General features: G+C 42.1%; 2 protein-coding genes across 4 annotated transcripts in view; one reads left to right on the top strand and one right to left on the bottom strand.

The window, feature by feature from the left end:
* Positions 1–1,276: 1,276 nt before the first annotated feature.
* Positions 1,277–7,041, top strand: plaat1l (phospholipase A and acyltransferase 1-like). Its single transcript, XM_045711423.2, has 5 exons — positions 1,277–1,338; positions 4,900–5,029; positions 6,067–6,155; positions 6,329–6,493; positions 6,687–7,041. Exons 1-5 carry the CDS (start codon positions 1,330–1,332, stop codon positions 6,750–6,752), a joined length of 459 nt encoding a protein of 152 aa, XP_045567379.1. The 5' UTR covers positions 1,277–1,329; the 3' UTR covers positions 6,753–7,041.
* A 2,231-nt stretch (positions 7,042–9,272) lies between these two features.
* The window catches only part of ephx2 (epoxide hydrolase 2, cytoplasmic), a 34,112-nt gene continuing 22,304 nt past the window's right edge, over positions 9,273–21,080 (bottom strand). The window contains exons 17-20 of one of the 3 annotated variants that reach the window (XM_082961723.1): positions 20,797–20,877; positions 19,408–19,466; positions 11,930–12,008; positions 9,273–9,799 (exon numbers count right to left, since the gene is read on the bottom strand). In XM_082961723.1, the coding sequence (XP_082817849.1) occupies positions 9,743–9,799; positions 11,930–12,008; positions 19,408–19,466; positions 20,797–20,877 (276 nt within the window). In that variant the 3' untranslated portion in view covers positions 9,273–9,742. Of the gene's footprint in view, positions 9,800–11,855; positions 12,009–19,407; positions 19,467–20,796; positions 20,878–21,080 lie in introns of all 3 variants that reach the window. The other 2 variants (XR_006762943.2, XM_045711372.2) reach the window with 2 other exon arrangements.

Here is a 21,080-nt window from a genome sequence, read left to right as displayed (position 1 = left end):
CTCTGCGGTCCAACTCATACCAAACCATCTCAATTTGGTTGAGGTCAGGGGGATTGTGGAGGCCAGGTCATCTGATACAGCACTCCAGCATTCTCCTTGGTAAATTAGCCCTTACACAGCCTGGAGGTGTGTTGGGTCATTGTCCTGTTGAAAAACAAATGATAGTCCCACTAAGCGCAAACCATATGGGATGGCGTATCGCTGCAGAATGCTGTGGTAGCCATGCTGGTTAAGTGTGCCTTGAATTCTAAATAAATCACTGACAGTGTCACCAGCAAAGCACCCCCACACCATCACACCTCCTCCTCCATGCTTCACGGTGGGAACTTCACATGCGGAGATCATCTGTTCACCTACTCTGCGTCTAACAAAGACACGGTGGTTGGAACCAAAAATCTCAAATTTGGACAGATTTCCACCGGTCTAATGTCCATTGCTCATGTTTCTTGGCCCAAGCAAGTCTCTTCTTATTATTGGTGTCCTTTAGTAGTGGTTTCTTTGCAGCAATTCGACCATGAAGGCCTGATTCACACAGTCTCCTCTGAACAGTTGATGTTGAGATCTGTTACCTGAACTCTGTGAAGCATTTATTTGGGCTGCAATTTCTGAGTCTGGTAACTCTAATGAACCTATCCTCTGCAGCAGAGGTAACTCTGGGTCTTTCCTTCCTGTGGCGGTCCTCATGAGAGCCAGTTTCATCATAGCACTTGATGGATTTTGCGACTCCACTTGAAGGAACTTTCTTGAAATGTTCCATATTGACTGACTTTCATCTCTTAAAGTAATGATGGTTGTTTCTCTTTGCTTATTTGAGTTGTTCTTGCCATAATATGGACATGGTCTTTTACCAAATAGGGCTATCTTCTGTATACCAACCCTACCTTCTCACAACACAACTGGTTGCCTCAAACGCATTAAGAAATAAAAAGATTTCCACTAATTAACTTTTAACAAGGCACACCTGTTAATTGAAATGCATTCCAGGTGACAACCTCAAGAAGCTGGTTGAGAGAATGCCAAGAGTGTGCAAAGCTGTCAACAAGGCAAATGGTGGCTACTTTGAAGAATCGCAAATATAAAATCTATTTTGATTTATTTAACACACATTTTTTGGTTACTACATGATTCAATATGTGTTATTTCTGTCTAGTTTAGGGTGTGCGTCAACAGGTGTTTCCTGATGAAGAAGAATAGATTTATTGCGGTGGGGGCTCGTATTATCAGGGTCCCCTATGCAAAACATTATCTCAGATCATCTCCACATGCTCTCTTTTGTTTGTGTGTGACCTGATTTTCAAAGCACACAGAAGAACCAACACAGCTATCACCATGGGCCTGGTACGATGCTACTTTTCTGTTATTATATTCAGATCATTACTGTACCTGGTAGGATACTTCATATCATTACTGTACCTGGTAGGATACTTTATCATATCATTACTGTACCTGGTAGGATACTTCATATCATTACTGTACCTGGTAGGATACTTTATCATATCATTACTGTACCTGGTAGGATACTTCATATCATTACTGTACCTGGTAGGATACTTTATCATATCATTACTGTACCTGGTAGGATACTTTATCATATCATTACTGTACCTGGTAGGATACTTCATATCATTACTGTACCTGGTAGGATACTTCATCATATCATTACTGTACCTGGTAGGATACTTCATCAGATCATTACTGTACCTGGTAGGATACTTCATATCATTACTGTACCTGGTAGGATACTTTATCATATCATTACTGTACCTGGTAGGATACTTCATATCATTACTGTACCTGGTAGGATACTTCATCATATCATTACTGTACCTGGTAGGATACTTCATCAGATCATTACTGTACCTGGTAGGCTACTTCATATCATTACTGTACCTGGTAGGATACTTCATATCATTACTGTACCTGGTAGGATACTTCATATCATTTCTGTACCTGGTAGGATACTTCATATCATTACTGTACCTGGTAGGATACTTCATCAGATCATTACTGTACCTGGTAGGATACTTCATATCATTACTGTACCTGGTAGGATACTTCATATCATTTCTGTACCTGGTAGGATACTTCATATCATTACTGTACATGGTAGGATACTTCATATCATTTCTGTACCTGGTAGGATACTTCATATCATTACTGTACATGGTAGGATACTTCATATCATTACTGTACCTGGTAGCATACTTCATATAATTACTGTACCTGGTAGAATAATTCATCATATCATTACTGTACCTGGTAGGATACTTCATATAATTACTGTACCTGGTAGGATACTTCATCAGATCATTACTGTACCTGGTCGGATACTTCATATCATTACTGTACCTGGTAGGATACTTCATATCATTACTGTACCTGGTAGGATACTTCATCAGATCATTACTGTACCTGGTCGGATACTTCATATCATTACTGTACCTGGTAGGATACTTCATATCATTACTGTACCTGGTAGGATACTTCATATCATTACTGTACCTGGTAGGATACTTCATCAGATCATTACTGTACCTGGTCGGATACTTCATATCATTACTGTACCTGGTAGGATACTTCATATCATTACTGTACCTGGTAGGATACTTCATATCATTACTGTACCTGGTAGGATACTTCATATCATTACTGTACCTGGTAGAATAATTCATCATATCATTACTGTACCTGGTAGGATACTTCATATCATTACTGTACCTGGTAAGATACTTCATATCATTACTGTACCTGGTAGGATACTTCATATCATTACTGTACCTGGTAGGATACTTCATATCATTACTGTACCTGGTAGGATACTTCATCAGATCATTACTGTACCTGGTAGGATACTTCATATCATTACTGTACCTGGTAGGATACTTCATATCATTTCTGTACCTGGTAGGATACTTCATATCATTACTGTACATGGTAGGATACTTCATATCATTTCTGTACCTGGTAGGATACTTCATATCATTACTGTACATGGTAGGATACTTCATATCATTACTGTACCTGGTAGCATACTTCATATAATTACTGTACCTGGTAGAATAATTCATCATATCATTACTGTACCTGGTAGGATACTTCATATCATTACTGTACCTGGTAGGATACTTCATCAGATCATTACTGTACCTGGTCGGATACTTCATATCATTACTGTACCTGGTAGGATACTTCATATCATTACTGTACCTGGTAGGATACTTCATCAGATCATTACTGTACCTGGTCGGATACTTCATATCATTACTGTACCTGGTAGGATACTTCATATCATTACTGTACCTGGTAGGATACTTCATATCATTACTGTACCTGGTAGGATACTTCATCAGATCATTACTGTACCTGGTCGGATACTTCATATCATTACTGTACCTGGTAGGATACTTCATATCATTACTGTACCTGGTAGGATACTTCATATCATTACTGTACCTGGTAGGATACTTCATATCATTACTGTACCTGGTAGAATAATTCATCATATCATTACTGTACCTGGTAGGATACTTCATATCATTACTGTACCTGGTAGGATACTTTATCATATCATTACTGTACCTGGTAGGATACTTCATATCATTACTGTACCTGGTAGGATACTTCATCAGATCATTACTGTACCTGGTAGGATACTTCATATCATTACTGCACCTGGTAGGATACTTCATATCATTTCTGTACCTGGTAGGATACTTCATATCATTACTGTACATGGTAAGATACTTCATATCATTTCTGTACCTGGTAGGATACTTCATATCATTACTGTACATGGTAGGATACTTCATATCATTACTGTACCTGGTAGCATACTTCATATAATTACTGTACCTGGTAGAATAATTCATCATATCATTACTGTACCTGGTAGGATACTTCATATCATTACTGTACCTGGTAGGATACTTCATCAGATCATTACTGTACCTGGTCGGATACTTCATATCATTACTGTACCTGGTAGGATACTTCATATCATTACTGTACCTGGTAGGATACTTCATATCATTACTGTACCTGGTAGGATACTTCATCGTATCATGTGATTAGATGGTATACTGTTATTGTGTTAGGATTGTTATGTGATCCGACATTATTCTATAGTTTTTTTTCATGAACGTTAGACTCTGATTCTGTAATGACTTCAGTTTAGAGGAAATACCAATCTGTAGAACTAGCAGCTAGCATTTACTAACAACATAACAACTGTAGCGGGGGGTTGGTTCTGAGTTTGGGGTCTAGCTAGCATTTACTAACAACATAACTGTAGCGGGGGGTTGGTTCTGAGTTTGGGGTCTAGCTAGTATTTACTAACAACATAACAACTGTAGCGGGGGGTTGGTTCTGAGTTTGGGGTCTAGCTAGTATTTACTAACAACATAACAACTGTAGCGGGGGGTTGGTTCTGAGTTTGGGGTCTAGCTTGCATTTACTAACATAACAACTGTAGCGGGGGGTTGGTTCTGAGTTTGGGGTCTAGCTAGTATTTACTAACAACATAACAACTGTAGCGGGGGGTTGGTTCTGAGTTTGGGGTCTAGCTTGCATTTACTAACAACATAACAACTGTAGCGGGGGGTTGGTTCTGAGTTTGGGGTCTAGCTAGTATTTACTAACATAACAACTGTAGCGGGGGGTTGGTTCTGAGTTTGGGGTCTAGCTAGTATTTACTAACAACAGAACAACTGTAGCGGGGGGTTGGTTCTGAGTTTGGGGTCTAGCTAGCATTTACTAACAACATAACAACTGTAGCGGGGGGTTGGTTCTGAGTTTGGGGTCGGGGGGGGGGGTGCGTGCGTATGTATGTAAGAGTGTGAGTGAGTGAGTGAGTGAGTGAGTGAGAGTGACTGCATCTCAGTCTCTCTCTCTGCCTTGTAGGGGAGTTCTCATCCAAAGCCGTTCCCAGGAGACATCCTGGAGTTTCCTCGGAATAAATACTTTTCACATTTCGGAATTTACTACGGAGAGAGAGATGGAGTGCCCTACGTAGCACATCTCACCTGCAGAGGTCTGTGTGTCTATATATATACACACACACACACACACACACACACACACACACACACACACACACACACACACACACACACACACACACACACACACACACACACACACAGTCTTGTACAGCTAACCTTGTGGGGACATAGAATTCAGTCCAATTAAAATTCCTATTTTCCCCTAACCCTAGCTCCTAACCCCTAGCTCCTAACCCCTAGCTCCTAACCCCTAACCCCTAGCTCCTAACCCCTAACCCTAGCTCCTAACCCCTAACCCCTAGCTCCTAACCCCTAGCTCCTAACCCCTAACCCTAGCTCCTAACCCCTAACCCTAGCTCCTAACCCCTAACCCTAGCTCCTAACCCCTAACCCCTAGCTCCTAACCCCTAGCTCCTAACCCCTAACCCTAGCTCCTAACCCCTAGCTCCTAACCCCTAACCCCTAGCTCCTAACCCCTATCCCCTAGCTCCTAACCCCTAACCCCTAACCCTAGCTCCTAACCCCTAACCCCTAGCTCCTAACCCCTAACCCTAGCTCCTAACCCCTAACCCTAGCTCCTAACCCCTAACCCTAGCTCCTAACCCCTAACCCTAGCTCCTAACCCCTAGCTCCTAACCCCTAACCCCTAGCTCCTAACCCTAACACTAATTCTAACCCTAAACCCCCTAGAAATTGCATTTGACCTTGTGGGGGATTAACAAAATGTCTCCAGTTGGTCACATTTTTGTTTGTTTACTATTCTTGGGGGGACTTCTGGTCCACACAAGTATAGTTAAACACGTCCACACACACACACACACACGTCCACACACACACACGTCCACACACACACACGTCCACACACACACACACACACACACACACACACACACACACACACACACACACACACACACACACACACACACACACACACACACACACACACACACACACACACACACACACACACACACACACACACACACACACACACACACACACACACACACACACACACACACACGCAATGCTGTACTGACTGACTGACTGCGTGTGTGTGTAGACTCGGAGACGAAGCTCCTGCTTTTTGGTCGAGCCCTGAGGTCAGAGGTCAAACTGGACCCAGTGGAGGTGGTGGGACGACGATACAAGGTAACACACTCAGATATGGTCAATATTTAGATTATTCTAGATTGTGTGTGTGGTAATATCTCCTCTTACCATGTGTATAGGTGAGATCATAGCTCCTCTTACCATGTGTATGTGAGGTCATAGCTCCTCTTACCATGTGTATGTGAGGTCATAGCTCCTCTTACCATGTGTAGGTAAGGAACATGCTGGATGAGGTCCATCCTCCCAGGGACTTCTACTCTGTGGTGAAGCCTGCTATAGACGATATGATGGGTAAGGATGTCACCTTCGACATCTTGTTCCATAACTCTGAACACCAGGCCACGCTCTTCAGATACGGACTCAAGAAGTCTACACAGGTAAGGGGTAGGGGTGGTGAGAGTCTTTGATGGTGGTACGATGTGCAACAATGTCTGATGTGGTTGGTTGTAGATTGAAAAGGTCTGTTGTGATTGGTTGCAGATTGAAAAGGTATTTAGTGATTGGTTACAGATTGAAAAGGTCTTTTGTGATTGGTTACAGATTGAAAAGGTCTGTTGTGATTGGTTACAGATTGAGAAGGTTTACATCCAGATCCTGCCTACCTGGAAGGAGCTGTTTAAGAAGAGGAAGTTGTAACAATGACTACAACAGCGGCTGTGTTCTAGAACTCTGCCTACCGTCTGAACCCCCTTCTCCCCCCTCTCCCTGGACCTCATGCTGGGCCACCATCTTTCTTACACCAGTACATTCATTTTAAATCCTTGAGGGAGAATCACCTGTCGTTCTATTCCTCACCAGCGGAGGGAAACATCCTGAAGTCTGGCCAGCTTACTTTCTGTTTCGCTACACTGCGGTGAGGATGGTGTGGATCAGCCTACGGATTCCTGCTAATGAGGAACAACAAGGAGAATCCTAGCAGATTGGAATGTATAGTTAAAATAGTATATAACTCCAGTGTAGTGTATAATAACTCCAGTGTAGTGTACAACTCCAGTGTAGTGTATAATAACTCCAGTGTAGTGTACAACTCCAGTGTAGTGTACAACTCCAGTGTAGTGTACAACTCCAGTGTAGTGTATAATAACTCCAGTGTAGTGTACAACTCCAGTGTAGTGTACAACTCCAGTGTAGTGTATAACTCCAGTGTAGTGTATAATAACTCCAGTGTAGTGTATAACTCCAGTGTAGTGTACAACTCCAGTGTAGTGTATAATAACTCCAGTGTAGTGTATAACTCCAGTGTAGTGTATAATAACTCCAGTGTAGTGTATAACTCCAGTGTAGTGTATAATAACTCCAGTGTAGTGTACAACTCCAGTGTAGTGTATAACTCCAGTGTTGTCTACAACTCCAGTGTAGTGTATAATCACTCCAGTGTAGTGTATACTAACTCCAGTGTAGTGTATAATAACTCCAGTGTAGTGTATAATAACTCCAGTGTAGTGAAATAACTCCAGTGTAGTGTACAACTCCAGTGTAGTGTATAATAACTCCAGTGTAGTGTATAAAACTCCAGTGTAGTGTATAATAACTCCAGTGTAGTGTACAACTCCAGTGTAGTGTATAATAACTCCAGTGTAGTGAAATAACTCGTGTAGTGTACAACTCCAGTGTAGTGTATAATAACTTGTGTAGTGTACAACTCCAGTGTAGTGTACAACTCCAGTGTAGTGTATAACTCCAGTGTAGTGTATACTAACTCCAGTGTAGTGTATAACTCCAGTGTAGTGTATAACTCCAGTGTAGTGTATAATAACTCCAGTGTAGTGTACAACTCCAGTGTAGTGTACAACACCAGTGTAGTGTATAATAACTCCAGTGTAGTGTATAATAACTCCAGTGTAGTGTACAACTCCAGTGTAGTGTATAATAACTCCAGTGTAGTGTATAACTCCAGTGTAGTGTACAACTCCAGTGTAGTGTATACTAACTCCAGTGTAGTGTATAATAACTCCAGTGTAGTGTATAATAACTCCAGTGTAGTGAAATAACTCCAGTGTAGTGTACAACTCCAGTGTAGTGTACAACTCCAGTGTAGTGTATAACTCCAGTGTAGTGTATAATAACTCCAGTGTAGTGTATAACTCCAGTGTAGTGTACAACTCCAGTGTAGTGTATAATAACTCCAGTGTAGTGTATAACTCCAGTGTAGTGTATAATAACTCCAGTGTAGTGTATAACTCCAGTGTAGTGTATAATAACTCCAGTGTAGTGTACAACTCCAGTGTAGTGTATAACTCCAGTGTTGTCTACAACTCCAGTGTAGTGTATAATAACTCCAGTGTAGTGTATAATAACTCCAGTGTAGTGTACAACTCCAGTGTAGTGTATAATAACTCCAGTGTAGTGAAATAACTCGTGTAGTGTACAACTCCAGTGTAGTGTATAATAACTTGTGTAGTGTACAACTCCAGTGTAGTGTACAACTCCAGTGTAGTGTATAACTCCAGTGTAGTGTATACTAACTCCAGTGTAGTGTATAACTCCAGTGTAGTGTATAACTCCAGTGTAGTGTATAATAACTCCAGTGTAGTGTACAACTCCAGTGTAGTGTACAACACCAGTGTAGTGTATAATAACTCCAGTGTAGTGTATAATAACTCCAGTGTAGTGTACAACTCCAGTGTAGTGTATAATAACTCCAGTGTAGTGTATAACTCCAGTGTAGTGTACAACTCCAGTGTAGTGTATACTAACTCCAGTGTAGTGTATAATAACTCCAGCCCAGTCTGCTGATATAGGGTCATGTTATCTTTTCATTTTAGTTTTTACGTTCAGGGTGAACATTATCTAGATTATATAAAACGGCATTGTTGGTTGAGGCCTCGTAAGTCAGTATTTCACGGTAAGATCTTCACCTGTTGTATTCGGCGCATGTGACAAATAAAATTTGATTTAAATAAAGTAAAATGATTTCCCTGTTTCCTCTGTGTCTGTGTGTCAGAGAAAGAGAGAGAAAGAGAGAGAAAGAGGGAGAAAGAGGCAGGGGTTGAGTATGGGGTTTATGTCTTCAGTTTAAGGGATGAGTGTGAAATAATTGCATTCCAGAAATAATTGCATTCCATCTCATATTGTTGTTATTGTGATGTGGGGGATGAAACAATGGAGAAAGTATAAATCTGTTGTGTTTGTGTTCTGGGGAATGAAAAGACGTGGCACAATAAAGGAAAGTATTTATTTACAAATATCATTGCATCTTCAAAGCCCTTTCTCCTTGTGTTAATATGAACGTGTGTTATGAATGTGTGTATAGCATCGTGGAGGAAAGCTGTTTGATAAGACCATCTGTAATAACATGTCCTGAAGCATAAATAGAAAAAGTCATTGGATCAAAATGGGCTTTTGTCTCTTGACCCTCTGGTACCCACGCGGTCCCTCCTCTCTGTGCATCAGTGGTCCCAGTGGGTCTAGAAACATTGGTGGTATTGATCCACAGTCACAGTCATCAATAAGTCCTAACACCATCGCCTACTGGTTTGTGTCAGGTAACCTGACAGAGAGTGACCTGTCAGACCCACAGCTGCTCAGTCTTGAAGACAGAGAGTGTCCTGTCTCACCCACAGCTGCTCAGTCTTGAAGACTATTCTGTGGACTATGAATATACTAATGGTGTAAATAGGAATATGCTAATCAGTTGGTCTGTCCTTATAACGTCTGGTTAGGGGCGGGGTCATGCTCTGTGGCTGAGAGAGAGAGAGAGAGAGAGAGAGAGCGATAGAGAAACAGAAAGAGAGAGACTTCAGTGACAGAGAGTGGGTGAGTGTCGCTGGGTTACAGAGCCAGTGTGACGTTGTCCAAATCATCACCCACTAATCTCCTCCCGTCTCACCTAGCCCTCAACCTTTCTCACAGCCAGTTTAATAGTATGAAGCCCAGTGCAGGAAAATACCATTAAAACAGGGCTTTCAATCAACAGTAGGACACACAGTCTACATAACACCTCAAATTATAATTGTTGAATAATAATAACATTATAGTCGTTAGCTAGTAGGCATATTAATAGTTAAGTTATGATAGAAGTAAAGCTAATAATAACTAATATAAACTGGGTGGTTCGAGCCATGAATGCTGATTGTCCGACAGCCGTGGAATATCAGACGGTGTACCATGGGTATGACAAAACATTATTTTTTTTACTGCTCTAATTACATTGGTAACCAGTTTATAACAGCAATAAGGCACCTCGGGGGGATTGTGATATATGGCCAATATACCACGGCTAAAGGGCTGTGTCCAGGCACTCCGCGATGCGTAGTGCTTAAGAACAGCCCTTAGCCGTGATATATTGGCCATATACCACACCTCCTCGGGCCTTATTGGTTAAATTATATCCCTGCCAGTGTGGATAAAATAAACTCAGACAGCCAGTCCACAAAGTAGCCTAACCACAACATATCAAATAGACGGGATGCATCGATTGTTGCAACATTTCTGGTGGACAGACTCTGTAAACGTAAACGCTACCATTGATCTGTCTTTATACTAAGGGGCCCCGATCGCTAACGACCAGCAATAGATCCGGTGTTTTTTTTTTTTTTCATCAATGGTTATTTAGACAAACCACGATTTCACAGGTTTTACTATCTTTTGAATTTTGGAAGGGGGGGCATTTACATTTAAGTCATTTAGCTGACGCTCTTATCCAGAGCAACTTACAGTAGTGAATGCATACATTTCATACATTTTTTTTTACCCCGTACTGGTTCCCCGTGGGAATCAAACCCACAACCCTGGTGTTGCGAACACCATGCTCTACCAACTGAGCCACACGGGACCACATTTGTCCTTAACTTCAAAAGAGAGAGGGTGGAGCTCCTAGATCTGGTTCTAGCATCTCTTCATATCTTCTCCTAACATGTATGGACCCAGAACTTAATCAAGCACCTGACCAATTACACCATACTTTAGCTCAGGGTTTTCGAGGGGATACATTTTTTTTTTTTGCAAAATGAGAATGGAATATTGCTGCTCACAACTGCAAAGATATAAACAACATTATCACACTGTTTTTATCTGCATATATTAAATCGAAACTTTCTCATGAAATGTCTCATTTAAAGGGGAAGTTTTGAGACCTCGTGCTAGAAGTGTTGTGGTTACAGCTTTTTTGCCCACTGCGGATGTATCTCTTCAGAAGAGTCAAGCGTCTTGTGTAATAATAACCAATCATTATAAATGCTCAGCCTATTTCCTAGTGCACTAGAAAGTGCATTTTCAAAAGTAGTACACTTAAAGGGGAATAAATTGTTAATCAATCAATCAAATGTAATTTATAAAGCCATGTTTACATCAGCAGTTGTCACCAAGTGCTTTACAGATGCCCAGTCTAAAACCCCCCAGAGAGCAAGCAATGTTGAAGCAGAAGCATAGTTTAAAAAAAAACTCCCTAGAAGGAAAGTTAGCATTTATTGGGATGACTCGTGTTCTGGAGGCAGCTCTGCAGGGTGGTCACTAGCTGGCACAGTCACAAAGTTATAGAAAATAACCTTAAGCACACTGTTAACCTTATGCTCAACTTTCAATTATATACTGAACGAAAATATGAAGTGTTGGTCCCATGTTTCATGAGCTTAAATAAAAGATCTCAGAAATGTTCCCTACGCAAAAAAAGTGCATTTCTCTTAAATTGTGTCCACAAATTTGTTATATATATATATATATATATCCAATTTTGACTTTGCAGCTGGCCCATCTAGTGCAAATGGCTCAGCTCTGCCTCCAGGACAAATAAATGTCAACCTGCAGGAACCTAGGAAGAAACCTAGAGAGGAACCAGGCTCCGAGGAGTGGCCAGTCATGGTAACTGATCACACCTTGGGTGTCACGGCAACCCCAGTGTTGCTGTGAGTGTCCTTCAGCCATGAGATCAGAATGGTGTTCAGCTCAGATGGCCTGAAAAACACACACACACACACACACACACACACACACACACACACACACACACACACACACACACACACACACATATAAACACCCAAGGTGTGCCTAATCTATCTGCCAATATACACAAATATCTTTGCTAATACACACGGTTTATACCACAAAAAGGACCAACTGCTTTAGACACAGCTTTAACATGCAGAGCAGCAGTTGTGACCCCTTAATTTTTAACCCCTATTTGACCCCGTCCATCCTCAGCAGGGCTTTAAATCAGGGGTCAGATGTGAGTATACTTGACATTCTGTACCCAGTTTCTAAAAAAGTTATCTATCTGGATTTCACCTATCAGGTAGGATTAAATGCAAAGAAGTAGAATAAATAAAATGGAACGAATTATTGACTTCAGTGGCGACCGCCCATTCTATTCATTATATTTCTATGCATGTAAATCCTATCCAATACTAGAAATGTGGATAGATAACTTTTGAAAAACTGGGCCCAGGTGACTATGGGAAGTTAACGTTTTTCTGGAAGCAGCTATGCATAGTGGTCACTAACTGACACAGCAACGGTCATAAAATCGGATTAAAAAAATTAACCCTAACATTTGACATTACAGTCATTTAGCAGTCACTCTTATCCAGAGTGACTTACAGGAGCAATTAGTGTTAAGTGCCTTGCTCAAGGCACATCGACATCATTTTCACCTAGTCGGAGATTCAAACCAGCGACCTTTCAGGAAGGGAAAGGGGGATACCTAGTCAGTTGTACAACTGAATGCATTCAACCGAAATGTGTCTTCCGCATTCAACCCAACCCCTCAATCAGAGAGGGGCAGGGGGCTTCCTTAATCGACATCCGGGGAGTATTTGTTGTTGGGGGCTTTACTGCCTTCCACTTTGACGCTTCTGGGATTCAAACAAGCAAACTTTCGCTCTTAACCGCTAGGCTACCCGTTAGTCTCAACAAAGTTAAATGCTATTTCTAGGTGGTTTAGGGTTAAGATTAGAATTAGTGTCAGGGTTAGAATTAGGTTTAGGGTTAAGATTAGAATTCGTGTCAGGGTTAGAATTAGGTTTAGGGTTAAAGCTCCCGAGTGGCGCAGCGGTTTAAGGCACTGCATCTCAGTGCTTGAGGCGTCACTACAGACACCCCGGTTTGATTCCAGGCTGTATCACAACCGGCCGTGATTGGGAGTCCCATAGGACGGCGCACAATTGGCCCAGCGTCGTCCGGGTTTGGCCAGTGTAGGCCAATACTGTAAATAAGAATCTGTTCTTAACTGACTTGCCTAGTTAAATAAAGGTTAAATATAATTTTCAAAAAAAATAATGCCCGGTTTTCAGGTTAGGTTTAGGCTTAGAGTAAGGGTACGGGTTAGGGTTAATGTTTAGGGAAAATAGGATTTTGAATGGGACTGAATTGTGTGTCCCCACAAGGTTAGTTGTACAAGACTGTGTGTGTGTGTGTGTGTGTGTGTCTGTGTGTCTGTGTGTTTGTATTAGTGCTGAGCGATTAGTGCTTTTTGAGGTCGGTTTGGTTTCAGTTATAAAAAAGAATCACAGTTTTCGATTAAAAACATGAATTAATGCATTATGAAATAATTTGATCATTTTAAAGTACTTGAGATATTTTTTAATTTCCCTCAGCCATCACCTGCCTTCATCCATCACACTGGGTTGCTATAACAACACATGATGTTAGTGAATGCCCATTACTGCTTATCACTTATTAAACATAATTTATTCACATGACTTTACTTTACTTTCATAAAATATTTCAGTTGTGTATATTATTGCACTACTTCGTTTTAATTTGATTACTTTCTTCTTTTTTAATTCCTTAATAAAGTAATCTCATATCTTCTCAGGCAGTAGCAGCCAGCCAACCATCGCCACGAGTCCACGAGTAATCATATTGAACTAGGCTAGTAGCTAGCTGGCTGACAAAACCATTTTAACTAGTTCTTCAAAGTAGATAACGCATAGTACCTTCAGAAAATACTCATACCCCTTGACTTATTCCACAATTCGTTGAGTTACAGCCTGACTACTGTAGCTCTGGTCCTGGTCTGTTACATACCTCAACCACATTTTTTACACTTCTTTCACTATAACAAACAAATGTTTAAAGAGCTTTAGCTAGCCCCACAACTTTACTTGTAAAGTTACCATTTGAATTCAAAGTGGATTCAATGGATTTTTTTTATCACCCTTCTACAGACAGTAGCTCATAATCACAAAGTGAAAACATGTTTTTAGAAAACTTTTCACATTTATTGAGAATGAAATACAGAAATATCTCATTTACATACAGTACCAGTCAAAAGTTTGGACACACCTATTCATTTAAGGGTTTTTCTTTATTTTTTACTATTTTCTAAATTGTAGAATAATAGTGAAGACATCAAAACTATGAAATAACATATATGAAATCATGAAGTAACCAAAAGTAGCCGCCCTTCGCCTTGACAGCTTTGCACACTCTTGGCATTCTCTCAACCAGCTTCATGAGGTAGTCATCTGGAATGCATTTCAATTAACAGGTGTGCTTTGTATGGTGGAAATTATAAGCCTATGTTATAATACTTTTATTGCATCAAATGGTTGTGTTATGCAACATAATATAGGGTTCTTATAACTCTCTATTGTGTCTGTGTGAACTGAAAGTGGGCCTCTGGGAGATAACACTGACAGAAGATTTACAAGGTCTCTGGGGATTCCACATTTCATCTCCGCATTCCGGAGCACGAGTTAATGTTTCTGTTCTATACGGTACCAGGAAGACATGGCTCCAGTATGGAGTTGGGGGAGGCCAGACACTGGTCTCTATACAATGAAAACTGTTTTTACAGCAGATACTGTCTGCTGTGAATTATAAGTATCTTTCATACTAATCTTAACCTTGTGACCCATTCCATACATCTGTTGTGTGTCATGTAAACTGAAGCAGGATGGACTTTGCTATAAAATGCTGCGGCTCAAATCAGCTGGTTGAGTTCTCAGTGATCACCTCCAGGGGTGGTTACCGACCAGCTGGTTGAGTTCTCAGTGATCACCTCCAGGGGTGGTTACCGACCAGCTGGTTGAGTTCTCAGTGATCACCTCCAGGGGTGATTACCGACCAGCTGGTTGAGTTCTCAGTGATCACCTCCAGGGGTGATTACCGACCAGCTGGTTGAGTTCTCAGTGATCACCTCTAGGGGTGATTACCGACCAGCTGGTTGAGTTCTCAGTGATCACCTCCAGGGCTGATTACCGACCAGCTGGTTGAGTTCTCAGTGATCACCTCCAGGGGTGATTACCGACCAGCTGGTTGAGTTCTCAGTGATCACCTCCAGGGGTGATTACCGACCAGCTGGTTGAGTTCTCAGTGATCACCTCCAGGGGTGGTTACCGACCAGCTGGTTGAGTTCTCAGTGATCACCTCCAGGGGTGATTACCAACCAGCTGGTTGAGTTCTCAGTGATTACCTCCAGGGGTGATTACCGACCAGCTGGTTGAGTTCTCAGTGATCACCTCCAGGGCTGATTACCGACCAGCTGGTTGAGTTCTCAGTGATCACCTCCAGGGCTGATTACCGACCAGCTGGTTGAGTTGTCAGTGATCACCTCCAGGGGTGGTTACCGACCAGCTGGTTGAGTTCTCAGTGATCACCTCCAGGGGTGATTACCGACCAGCTGGTTGAGTTCTCAGTGATCACCTCTAGGGGTGATTACCGACCAGCTGGTTGAGTTCTCAGTGATCACCTCCAGGGGTGATTACCGACCAGCTGGTTGAGTTCTCAGTGATCACCTCCAGGGGTGATTACCGACCAGCTGGTTGAGTTCTCAGTGATCACCTCCAGGGGTGGTTACCGACCAGCTGGTTGAGTTCTCAGTGATCACCTCCAGGGGTGATTACCGACCAGCTGGTTGAGTTCTCAGTGATCACCTCTAGGGGTGATTACCGACCAGCTGGTTGAGTTCTCAGTGATCACCTCCAGGGCTGATTACCGACCAGCTGGTTGAGTTCTCAGTGATCACCTCCAGGGCTGATTACCGACCAGCTGGTTGAGTTCTCAGTGATCACCTCCAGGGGTGGTTACCGACCAGCTGGTTGAGTTCTCAGTGATCACCTCCAGGGCTGATTACCGACCAGCTATATTGAGTTATCAGTGATCACCTCCAGGGGTGATTACCGACCAGCTCCATTACTGCAGTAATTAATTAATACAGTTTGATTGATTTGAAGAAATCTAAAGTCTCTCGTTTTGATTACAATAATTCCACCACACTTGTTAAAAAGTTCATTTGTGGAATTTCTTTCCTTCTTTATGCATTTGAGCCAATCAGTTGTGTTGTGACAAGGTAGGAGTGGTATACAGAAGATAGCCCTATTTGGTAAAAGACCAAGTCCATATTATGGCAAGAACAGCTCAAATAAGCAAAGAGAAATGACAGTCCATCATTACTTTAAGACATGAAGGTCAGTCAAAGGGTGGCTACTTTGAAGAATCTGAAATATAACTTTGTTGGTTACTACATAACTCCATGTGTTATTTCATAATTTTGATGTCTTCACTATTATTCGACAATGTGGAAAAACCCTGGAATTAGTATGAGTGTCCAAACTTTTGACTGGTACTGTACATGGATAGGACCAAGGAAGGGTAGAAAACAATTTCTAGAGTGTTGAAAGTTTCCAAGAGCGCAGTGGTCTCCATCATTGGGAAAGTGAAAAAATATGTAACTACCTCCTAGAGCTGGCTGTCTGACCAAACTGAGCAACCGGGCAAGAAGAACCTTGGTCAGGGAGGTGACCAAGAACCCAATGACCACTCTGACAGAACTACAGAGTTCCTTGGTTGAGCTGGGAGAACCTGCCAGAAGGACAACAGTCTATCTACAGCACTTCACCAATCTGGGATTTATGGGAGAGTGGCCAGACGGAAACCACCCCTGAGAAAAAGGCACATGACAGCACGCCTGGAGTTTGTTAAAAGGTATGTGAAAAACTCTGAGAGCATAAGGCAAAAGATGATGTGGTCAGATGAGATAAAAATGTTACTCTTTCGCCTGAATGCAAAGACCTACTGTATGTCTGGAGTAAACAAGGCACAGCTCATCACATGTCTAACACAATCCCAACCGTGAAGCAAGGCGGTGGCAGCATCATGCTATGGGGATGCTTTTCAGTGGCAGGGACTGGGAGACTGGCAAGGATAGAGGGAGCAATGAATGGAGACAAATACAGGCAAATCCTTGATGAAAATGTACATTCCAACAGGACAATGACTCCAAGCATACAGCCAAAGCAATGCTAGAACAGCTTCAGAAGAAGAATGGGAAAGTCCTTGAGTGAAGAATAGAATCCCATTGAAAATCTGTGGAAAAACCTGAAGATTGATGGTCAATGCCGCTCCCCATCTAACTCAATAGAGCTTGACAAATTCTGCAAGGAAGAATGGGAGAAAATCTCCAAATCCAGATGTGCAAAGCTGATCCAGACATACCCAAGACGACTCAAAGCTGATACAGACATACCCAAGACTGTAAAGCTGATACAGGCATACCCAAGACTGTAAAGCTGATACAGGCATACCCAAGACTGACTCAAAGCTGATACAGGCATACCCAAGACTGTAAAGCTGATACAGGCATACCCAAGACTGTAAAGCTGATTCAGGCATACCCAAGACTGTAAGGCTGATCCAGGCATACCCAAGACTGTAAAGCTGATCCAGACATACCCAAGACTGTATAGCTGATACAGACATACCCAAGAATGTATAGCTGATCCAGACATACCCAAGACTGTATAACTGATCCAGACATACCCAAGACTGTATAGCTGATCCAGACATACCCAAGACTGTATAGCTGATCCAGACATACCCAAGACGACTCAAAGCTGATACAGACATACCCAAGACTGTAAAGCTGATACAGGCATACCCAAGACTGTAAAGCTGATACAGGCATACCCAAGACTGTAAGGCTGATCCAGACATACCCAAGACTGTGAAGGCTGATCCAGACATACCCAAGACTGTATAGCTGATCCAGACATACCCAAGACTGTATAGCTGATCCAGACATACCCAAGACTGTATAAGCTGATCCAGGCATACCCAAGACTGTATAGCTGATCCAGACATACCCAAGACTGTATAGCTGATCCAGACATACCCAAGACTGACTCATAGCTGATCCAGACATACCCAAGACTGTAAAGCTGATCCAGGCATACCCAAGACTGTATAGCTGATCCAGACATACCCAAGACTGACTCAAAGCTGATACAGACATACCCAAGACTGTAAAGCTGATCCAGGCATACCCAAGACTGTAAAGCTGATACAGACATACCCAAGACTGTAAGGCTGATACAGACATACCCAAGACTGTAAAGCTGATACAGACATACCCAAGACTGTAAAGCTGATCCAGACATACCCAAGACTGTAAAGCTGATACAGGCATACCCAAGACTGTATAGCTGATCCAGACATACCCAAGACTGTATAGCTGATCCAGACATACCCAAGACTGTATAGCTGATCCAGACATACCCAAGACTGTAAAGCTGATCCAGACATACCCAAGACTGTATAGCTGATCCAGACATACCCAAGACGACTCCAAGCTGATACAGACATACCCAAGACTGTAAAGCTGATCCAGACATACCCAAGACTGTAAAGCTGATACAGACATACCCAAGACTGTAAGGCTGATCCAGACATACCCAAGACTGTAAAGCTGATACAGGCATACCCAAGACTGTAAAGCTGATACAGGCATACCCAAGACTGTAAAGCTGATCCAGGCATACCCAAGACTGTAAAGCTGATACAGGCATACCCAAGACTGTAAAGCTGATCCAGACATACCCAAGACTGTAAAGCTGATCCAGACATACCCAAGACTGTAAAGCTGATCCAGACATACCCAAGACTGTAAAGCTGTAATCACCGCCAAAGGTGCTTCTACAAAGTATTGACTCAGGGGTGTGAATACTGAAGTAAATGAGATATTTCTGAATTTGATAAATAAATAAATTTGCGAACATTTCTAAAAACATTACTTTGTCATTTATGGGGTATTGTGTATAGATGGGTGAGAAAAAAAAGATTTGATCCATTTTGAATTCAGGCTGTAACACAACAAAATGTGAATTAAGTCAAGGGGAATACTTTCTGAAGGCACTGTAAATAGAATTCAAGTAATTGAACCGATGTCGATCAATCAGTTGTTTAGTAATAGTTCAGCACTAGTGTTTGTGGTGTGTGTGTGTGTGTGTGTGTGTGGGGGGGGGGGGGGGTTACTGAGGTCAACAAGGACAGATGGTTAAAAGGTTGACACTATGAACTCTCACACACACGCAAGGGCAAGGACAAACACACTCGCAAACAAACTGTGGCCCACCTTTCCATCTGGGTCCAGTGTCCACACTCCTCAATGTGTCCTCTGGTTAGGTTGGGGATCTGAAACACACAGACCTGACACATTTACGTATATAACACACACAAATGTGTCTGCCTACAGTGTGTATGTGTGCGTGTGTGTTTATGTGTATGTGTGTGTGTTGCGTCTGTCTGTCTGTCTGTCTGTCTGTCTGTCTGTCTGTCTGTCTGTCTGTCTGTCTGTGTTTATGTGTGTGTGTTGCGTCTGTCTGTCTGTCTGTCTGTCTGTCTGTCTGTCTGTCTGTCTGTCTGTCTGTGTTTATGTGTATGTGTCTGTCTGTCTGTCTGTCTGTCTGTCTGTCTGTCTGTCTGTCTGTCTGTCTGTCTGTGTTTATGTTGCGTCTGTCTGTCTGTCTGTCTGTCTGTCTGTCTGTCTGTCTGTCTGTCTGTCTGTCTGTCTGTCTGTCTGTCTGTCTGTCTGTCTGTCTGTCTGTCTGTGTTTATGTGTATGTGTTGCGTCTGTCTGTCTGTCTGTCTGTCTGTCTGTCTGTCTGTCTGTCTGTCTGTCTGTCTGTCTGTCTGTCTGTCTGTCTGTCTGTGTTTATGTTGCGTCTGTCTGTCTGTCTGTCTGTCTGTCTGTCTGTCTGTCTGTCTGTCTGTTTGTCTGTCTGTCTGTGTGTCTGTCTGTCTCTGTGTGTGTGTACGTGTGAGTATACGTGTGTCAAATCAAAGTTTATTTCTCGCCTTCACAAGATACAACAGGTGCAAAACCATTCAGCGATGATCTCCTAACATATGATCTCCTAACATATGATCTCCTAACATATGATCTCCTAACATATGATCTCCTAACCTATGATCTCCTAACCTATGATCTCCTAACCTATGATCTCCTAACATATGATCTCCTAACATATGATCTCCTAACCTATGATCTCCTAACCTATGATCTCCTAACATATGATCTCCTAACCTATGATCTCCTAACCTATGATCTCCTAACATATGATCTCCTAACATATGATCTCCTAACCTATGATCTCCTAACATATGATCTCCTAACATATGATCTCCTAACATATGATCTCCTAACCTATGATCTCCTAACCTATGATCTCCTAACCTATGATCTCCTAACCTATGATCTCCTAACCTATGATCTCCTAACTTATGATCTCCTAACCTATGATCTCCTAACCTATGATCTCCTAACCTATGATCTCCTAACCTATGATCTCCTAACTTATGATCTCCTAACCTATGATCTCCTAACATATGATCTCCTAACCTATGATCTCCTAACCTATGATCTCCTAACATATGATCTCCTAACATATGATCTCCTAACATATGATCTCTTAACTTATAATCTCCTCAGTCTGTTTGTGTCAGTCTGTGTGTGTGTTATCACCATGTTTTCCATTCCCCTGGAGAAGACAGGCAGCAGAACAGGATCTTTACCAGTGGTCACCATGAGAGCTGGCATCAAGAGCTACAGACACACACACACACACACACACACACACACACACACACACACACACACACACACACACACACACACACACACACACACACACACACACACACACACACACACACACACACACACACAGGAAAAGTGTAATTTATCAACATACTGTATAACTGTGTCAACGTAACACACACACACTCACGCTCACGTGCAGATACACA

Source organism: Salmo salar, chromosome 01, assembly GCF_965601325.2.
Source record: "Salmo salar chromosome 01, fSalSal1, whole genome shotgun sequence".
Classification (NCBI taxonomy): Eukaryota; Metazoa; Chordata; class Actinopteri; order Salmoniformes; family Salmonidae; genus Salmo; species Salmo salar.
This window is presented reverse-complemented; position numbering and strand designations above follow the sequence as displayed.

Bases quoted from the DNA above. Each gene is read 5' to 3' on its own strand.
- plaat1l (XM_045711423.2), top strand. The intron at 6,156-6,328 runs GTAACACACTCA...TACCATGTGTAG, and splicing joins TGGTGGGACGACGATACAAG to GTAAGGAACATGCTGGATGA. The intron at 6,494-6,686 runs GTAAGGGGTAGG...GATTGGTTACAG, and splicing joins GACTCAAGAAGTCTACACAG to ATTGAGAAGGTTTACATCCA.